This window comes from Rhinopithecus bieti, unplaced genomic scaffold, assembly GCF_001698545.2.
Source record: "Rhinopithecus bieti isolate Rb0 unplaced genomic scaffold, ASM169854v2 scaffold_69794, whole genome shotgun sequence".
Taxonomy (NCBI): domain Eukaryota; kingdom Metazoa; phylum Chordata; class Mammalia; order Primates; family Cercopithecidae; genus Rhinopithecus; species Rhinopithecus bieti.
Genome location: NW_016826017.1, coordinates 73,084 through 81,128, shown reverse-complemented (window position 1 = coordinate 81,128; position 8,045 = coordinate 73,084). Strand labels below are relative to the sequence as shown.

The window sequence follows — 8,045 nt, the reverse complement described above, 5'->3', positions numbered from 1 at the left end:
TTGTTGTACGTCAGATATGGAAATCTCCACACATTTCCTAATCCCACTGCATATCCAACCATAGATAGAAGATAATCCGATTTTTTGGACCAGTTACCACGGTCCTGATTCTCATCATTTTCACCAACATGGAAATTCTCTGATGAAGCCGCAACTTTCTGGGGAAGAAAAAATATCAACAGCTTGCCTTTCTACCATTACAAATTCCAGAGAAGCATAATTTCACACATCCATAGAGCAACAGAAAATGGGGGGAAGAAACCCTGAAAACCATAGCTCAGGGGAATGCTTTACAAAGTTGGGAAGATTTCTGCTGATAGCTGCTTTTACTTTACAACATTTACCCCTTAAAATGAGCAAAGTTCTGTAAGTAGATATGTTTAATACTCCATCAGCTGAGATTATCCAAATTTTGGTAAAAATGTTAAATGTGACACCAATGTGAGACACAAATGAAAGCAGACAAGTAAGGTTTGAAATACAAAGGTGTTTGTCACACCAGAGTGAGGGGAAAATGAAACTAGACAAATCAGGTTTCAAATACAAAAGTCTTAAAGATGAATTAGATAAAGTCATTACTATTGATATTGTAGCAGATCTTTGAGCAGGATCAAATGTAGTGTCTGCTGGAAAAAAAAGCAAGAATCTATAAACGTTTCTTATGGTTTGATAGTATTGGATGTATCAAGTTAAAGGTAGTTTAACTTTTCTCTGTCTTACAGATTAAAGTCAGTGCCTTTCTAAAAGCCACAGAATAAAATGCAGAGACAAATAATCCTGTCTCACCAGATGAAGTAGCTCTGTCTCCACCTTGGAGGGAGAGAAGGGACAGGGGTTCTCTCCCAATCTGCTCACTTCTCTGGGGTATGGAGGGTTCCTTGGGTCAATTAAGAACAGTGTGTACTTTTGTACTTTCCTCTAGCATGTGGACACAGTTAGGAGAGGGACAGAGAACCGGATTTTGTGGGTACCCCCAAGGCAGAGGATGAGGTGGCCCTAAGTCTTCTAGCTATGAGAGTAAGAGCTTTTCTTTCTTCTCTACTCTATAGGTATGTCTCAGGCACACCTAATAGTTGAACAGAAATGTGGAGCACAAGGAACAGCCACAGAAAGCAAAAACAGACTAGCAACCCCCCTTAAGTTTTCCACTCTCAGGTCCTCCACACCTCCCGCAGCTCCCAGACCCCTACCTCCTTCCCCCTGCACTTGAAGAAACTCGAGCATTTCAACTTGTCCATGGTTCACTCCCTCGGCTGGCTCCGCCTCGCCTCCTCTTGAAGTCTGGCTGAGCTTGACTGGTGGCAGGTGCACACTCCCCTGTTCCTACCTGCCAGAGTGAGTGAGCCACCTTGCCCAGGGGTGGGACCATTTATGAAGAGAAGCTCTCTCCTCCCCCTCCTGGGTGTCCAGTAGTGTCAATTACCGGAAGGGACTAAAGTGAGGCTCTGTTTTTTCCCCAGATAAGCCTACATGTAGCAATCTCCTGCACCAGCCCTGGGAAAGGGCTGGGCTGCTGGAGAGCAGAGCAGTCTGAGTCGGGATGACTGACAGCCTTTGACTCAGAGCTGTGTAGGTGCGTTTGCAATCTAGCCTCCTTTCCTGGGTCCCCTGTTTCCTCCTAACCTCGCCTCTCAATCTGGTCTCTGTTCTGGGGCCAAGTGCTGATCTGCACACGTGCTGGAGGGAGAAGGGGGCCATTCTGTTCCCCAAAATTCTCCCTAACAGACCATACCACCCTGGGTCCTCAGATTTCCCAAAGTTTTGCCCCTGACTAGAAAGCACTTGATTCCCTGGGGCAAATGCTGCTTCCAGAGGAAAAGCCCCTGAATTGGGCACCTTGAAAAGCAGCCATCTGAGATAAGATTACCCACCTGGCTCTGCCTGAAAAGAGCAACTTGGAGCCTATGTCTCAGGCTCCTTTCTCAGCCTTCAGGACAGCTTTGCCTTTTACAGGGATTGCTTTGTATAGTATTTCAAAGAAGCCAAACACAAACAAATTATTGAGCAGGTTTATGGGAAATTCTAACCTTAACAAAGGAGCACTCTCTGTAAGAAAGATGAAGCCTAGAAAGTAAACTATGAGGAAACATCCCAGCTTGACCAGGGAGGAAATAATTATTATAATGCTGTTTACCAGTGGAATGCCTTTTCATCAGGAAACTTAAAGGATTTAAACTCAGTCTGCCCAGGTAAGAGATAGTGACGGTGGTTCTATGAAGCAAAGCACAAATTCATGCACACAGAGGAACGAACAAATAGGCAAATTCTGTACCCTATGTACAGCTCCTTTGTTCTCCACTGACTGAAAGAATTTTCCATTTGCAATAGAAATATGCCCTGGGGAATCATGGCAGGTAAGGTAGAGAAAAGTCCATGAAAGATGTAGGGTGGTAGTAAGGAAAGTATCAATAAGTTTTATTTAACTTTGTCTTGAACGTAACAAAGGCTAGTGTGCGTGTGAGTGTGTGTGCACATGTGCATGTATCAATGGGACATTAGGGGAGGGAGAGTGCTAATGCATGAGTGTGTGCCTATTAGTACTATACACTACTGGTATGACCTAAAGGTTAAGATGAAACATAGAAGGGAGAGGAGCAAGAAGGGCTTATAAACCTCCTTATAAGAGGATGAGCTATAAAGCAAATCCAATAGCATTTACTAAACTATCAAAGTCCTATATAAATGAAAGGAGCCAACCTTGGGGTCCTTCAAACAACTGGTAACCAAGGGAATAGACAGAAAACGAGAATCCTAAGGATAGAGAGATATGGGACTCACAAGGTGTATTAGTTCATTCTCATGCTGCTATGAAGAACTACTTGAGACTAGGTAATTTACAAAGGAAAGATGTTTAATCCATTTACAGTTCCACGTGGCTGGAGAGGCCTTGGGAAACTTACAATCATGGTGGAAGGGAAAGCAAACACGTCCGTCTTCACATGGCAGCAGGAGAAAGAAGTGGCACGCAAAGGGAGAAAAGTCCCTTATATAACCATCAGATCTTCTGAGAATTTACTCACTATCACGAGAACAACGCGGGGGTAACCACCTCATGTTTCAATGACATCCCACCGGGTCCCTTCCACCACATGTAGGGATCATGGGAACTACATTTTATGATAAAATTTGGGTAGGGACACAAAGCCCAACCATATCACAAGGAAAGGATATCTGTTATACAGGGGGACCAACTCTCCCTGCCTGTTATGCAGTAAAGTTTCTATTACCTTTGAGAGTTGGAACATTTAACACATAACATGTGAGATTGATTTTAGATAATATACTTCTGTTTGTGGGGCGGGGGGAGGGGGGGCGGGTAGGATTATTCCCATTACCATGCTTTGCTTTTCATAACCTGGCTCCTGCCTACCTTTTTAGTATCATCTCTTTCCATTTATTGTCTCAAATGCTTAGTGTGTATGTCCTTTTCTGTGGATGCACAAATATGATGTTTCTCACCTCAGTGCCTTTGCTCATGCTATTGCTTCTTCTAGAAATTCCCACCCTCCTCTTCATTTGGCTACTACTCATCCTTTAAAACTCTGCTTGGGTATCCTCCTCCAGGTCTTTTCACAATATTTCCTCCTCTATTACAGGGAACTATATTTAGATGTCTCTCCTCTGTGTTCCTATGCACCCTATATTCTTTTTATATTGTGTGAAATTACTTGTTTATCATCCACTAGACTACCAGTTCTTTGAAGGCAGGGAGACTGTGTTAATTCTTCTTGTATTCCACGCATCTAGCACAAAACCTGATGCAGAGTAGTCACTCAGTAAATATTTGTTAGAAAAATTGACTCAGACAAGTAATTTAATGACTTTGTTGCCAAAAAAGGGAAAGGACACCTGGTCTATAATTCACTTTCAAAGACTCAAGAGATCCAAGAGCATATTTTCTTTCTTTGGGCCCTGATTTATTAACTAATGAACAAATTATGTTTATGAATTATTTATTTGGAATTTGAAAGAAGCATAGAAGTTGAATGTGTGAAAGAGAGAGGGAACTACGTAAACTCAATCACAGGGACATGAATGAGCATGGTGTGGGAAAACAGGAGAAGACTGTTCATTATTGGAGTAATAAAAAATGAGTAGAAAGAGAGAAAGTGTAACCACTCATCTGCCTTGCAATCTAGGCCTAAGCCACAGTCTGAAAGGCAATAGTAAAGTGATTGTTAACTTGGGCATGACACATGGCAAGCTCTGTTTTAGTTGTGCAAAAACACCTCAACATTATAATTAATGACCCACATGCACTACGTTGTTCAGTGGGGAACTTTTAAACATGGGCCATCCCAGCTAGGACATACACAATAGCCATGAATCTGATTTGCTATTTTCTTTTTTCACACACATAGACATAAAAAGCAACATCAGCAATTGAGATGGTTTGCTTCTGTGTTCCCACCCAAATCTCATCGCTGATTGTGATTCCTGAATGTCAATGGAGGGACCTGATGGGAGGTGATTAGATCATGGAGGCAGTTTCCCCCATGCTGTTCTGGTGATAGGGAGTTCTCATGAGGTCTGATGGTTTAAAAAAGAGGCAGTTTCCCCTGCACTCTCTCTCTCTTGCCACCTTGTGAAGAAGGTGCTTGTTTATCCTTCGCCTACCTCCATAAGTTTCCTGCGACCTCCCCAGCCATGTGGAACTGTGAGTCAATTAAACATCTTTTAGTTATGAATTACCCAGTCTCAGGTAGTATCTTTATAGCAGTGTGAAAACAGACTAATACAGCAACCAAAATATTTAGTTAGTAATAAGTCCCTAGCAACTAAAAATCAGCTCATAATTGTGATTTTGTCCAGGAAACAAGTTAAAATAAAATTGATCCAATAGTTACATCCCATATTCTTCTTCTTTCTCACTAAGATTATGTCATTAACCATGGAAGTTGTCTTCAGTCTGTGATCGGATATCCAATTAGCCCTGATTTGATTATATGAACTATATCAATATTATCCTCAGCAAGTAGCATCCAAAATATATACATCGGAAAATATATAGATTTAAAAAATAAAAATAAAAAAGAAGGCATTTGAAGCACTTTCATGAACCCAATGCCTTATTGAGGGCAAGCGCAGCATTGTTTTTATTGTTTTTTAGACCTCTCCTGAAAGAACTCTTTTAAACTTCACCATCTGAAAGTGTGAAAGAATGAAGAAGAAAGACTAGTTGGTCTACAGTAAAGATAAATAATATAAATTCCTATTTTAGTAAATGTGTATACATGAATTAAGCATTTGAAGTTTATAGTTTCAGACATTAACCACTTTACTAAAAATCAGACTCTACCCATAGTCAAAACATTAGTTTTTCTAGAAAAGGTTCCTATAATTCTAAGAAGCAAGACTTATTTAAGAAAGAAAATTTTGTTGTCAGCCAAATAAGTAATGATTCTCTAGCAGTATTAACAACTAGCGAATTGACAGAGAACACGAATCTTGCTTTCTACAGAATATAAAGGATAACATGCCATAGAATCTTGAAAGAAAATAATAGCTCCTGATGTGTAATTTCATATTGGTTCTTTCCAAATAGGGAAGGTGAATTTGTTAAATTTCATGTTTTTGTTACATTGCCTGTAGCATAACATAGAGCTTTTAGTATAAACTTTATATTGAAGTGTAACATGTATACCAAAATTGGACAAGGATATACAGCTTGATGAGTTTTCACAAACTTAACACTCCCATGCAACTAGCAGTAAGTTCAAGAAACAACATGAGCAGAACCTCAAAAGGCCTCTTATTACCCTCCCCAAGATTAGCCACTATCTTGAGTTTGACCACCGTAAGTTAGTTTTGCCAGTGTTTGAACTTTTAACAAATGGAATATTGTAGTATATATACTTTTGTGTCTGACATCTTTGACTCAACCTTATGTTTTAGAGGGTCTTTCATACTGTTACATGGACTTGTAGTTCATCTATTATCATTCGGTATCACATTACAATGTATGAATATGCTACTATACAATACATACTAAATTCACTTAACCATTTCACTGATGAACATTTGAGCTGTTTCCAGATTAGAGCTATTTTGAATATTCCTGCTATGAACTTTCTTTTAACATTTCTTCTGTATATATTTCTGTTAGGTATAGAGCTAAAGTAGAATTTCTGATCACGGGGTATAATAAATTCAGCTTTAATATATGTTACCCAGTAGTTTTCCAATGTATGTTTCCATCAGCATCAGCACTACAACATAGACCTTTAAAGGCCCCATGGCATGGAATGGGCTGTGGCAAGAGAAGAAAGAAGGTAGAAGAAAGTGGGTGCCTGATGAGAAAAGAAAACCATTATTTACTGAGCCAGGTACTGTGTTAAGCCATCTACATTTATTCTCTAATTTAATTCTCACAGAACCCCTTTGAGGTAGGAAAAAGTATAATTCTCATTTTACTAATGAAGAAACTAAGGCTCAGAGAAGTTAAGTGACTTGCTCAAAATAACACAGCTAGTAAGTGAAAGATCTGATATTTGAGCCCAAATGATCTGACTCTACAGCCTATGTTCTCAAACTATTTTACTATAAGAAAATAAGGTAACATGTTAGAAAATTCTGTTTGTTGAATCCCTGCTGTAATCCACCAACATTTATGATAACATGGAATAATTAGGCATCACTTGACCCTCCTTATCTAATGGAGCACCACATATAGATGAAACTCTGTTTAATATCCACTTCAGTTAGACTGAACACATTTATTTATATTTCCTCCTTGAAGAGGTCACAACTTAAACAACATTTGTGCCTCCTTTCCAGCTGAGTCTCACATTGTCAATTTACAAGTGTCACCTGCAAGAAGTTTGGCTCCACAGTGAGGACGATCAGTGCTAGGTGCTCAAGGTGAGGGCTAGATTTCAGTAGCTATGGCTCAGAAACAAATATAGACATATATTGTTCTCTAAGGTATAACAAGCAAATAGGTTTGGAGACTCTGGAACACTTGGGTGCTTCACTAACCAACCCATGCAATGCACCCTTTTTCCTAAATATATTTAACCAAGCCAAATCCTTAATATAAAGCACACCTAAATCAGCTGGGCAATGGAGCTAGTGTGGCTGTTTGACTATCTTTTTAAAGAAACAATGAATAAACATTTTAACATGACCTAGTTACCTGATACTATTGTAATGATGCATTAAAGGAGGGAGGTACGGAGATACTTTAGAGATACTGCAGTCTCAGTTCCAGACCACCATAACAAAGCAAATATTGCAATAAAGCAAGTCACACATATTTTTTGGTTTCCTAATGCATATAAAAGTTATGTTTACACCATACTGTAGTCCATTAAGTGTGCAATAGGATTGTTTAGAAAACAATGTGTATGTCTTAATTTAAAATTCTGTATTGCTAAAATGGTAACAATCATCTGAGTTTTCAGCAAGTCACAATCTTTTTGCTACTGGACGGCCTTGCCTTGATATTGATGGCTGCCGGCTGATAGAGGTGGTTGTTGCTGAAGGTTGTGGTGGTTTTGGCAATTTCTTAAGATAACAATGAAACTTGCCACATAAACGGACTCTTCCTTCCACGAAAGATTTTTCTGTAGCATGTGATGCTGTTTGAAAGCAAAACTTCTTTCAAAATAGGAGTCAGTCTTCTCAAACCCTGTCACTGTTTTATCAATTAAGTTTATGAAATATTCTAAATTATTTGTTGTCATTTCCACAATATTCACAGCATCTTCACCAGGAGTAGATGCCATCTTAAGAAAATTCCGGCCATGCGTGGTGGCTCACACTTGTAATCCCAGCACTTTGGGAGGCTGATGCAGGTGGATCACCTGAGATCAGGAGTTCAAGACCAGCCTGGCCAACATGGCAAAACCCCATCTCTACTAAAAATACAAAAAATTAGCCAGGCGTGGTGGCAAATGCCTGTCATCCCAACTACTTGGGAGGCTGAGGCAAGAGAATTGCTTGAACCTGGGAGGTGGAGGTTGCAGTGAGCCGAGATCATGCCACTGCACTCCAGCCTGGGTGACAGAGCAAGATTCCATCTAAAAACAAACAAACAAACAAAA

General features: G+C 39.8%; 1 protein-coding gene across 1 annotated transcript in view; it reads right to left on the bottom strand.

The window, feature by feature from the left end:
• Nucleotides 1–1,238, bottom strand: part of LOC108522818 (sodium- and chloride-dependent neutral and basic amino acid transporter B(0+)-like) — an 18,170-nt gene extending 16,932 nt beyond the window's left edge. The window contains 2 exon segments of the mRNA XM_017863259.1: nucleotides 2–158; nucleotides 1,191–1,238. Of these exon segments, the coding sequence (XP_017718748.1) occupies nucleotides 2–158; nucleotides 1,191–1,238 (205 nt within the window).
• Between the last annotated feature and the right edge of the window lie 6,807 nt (nucleotides 1,239–8,045).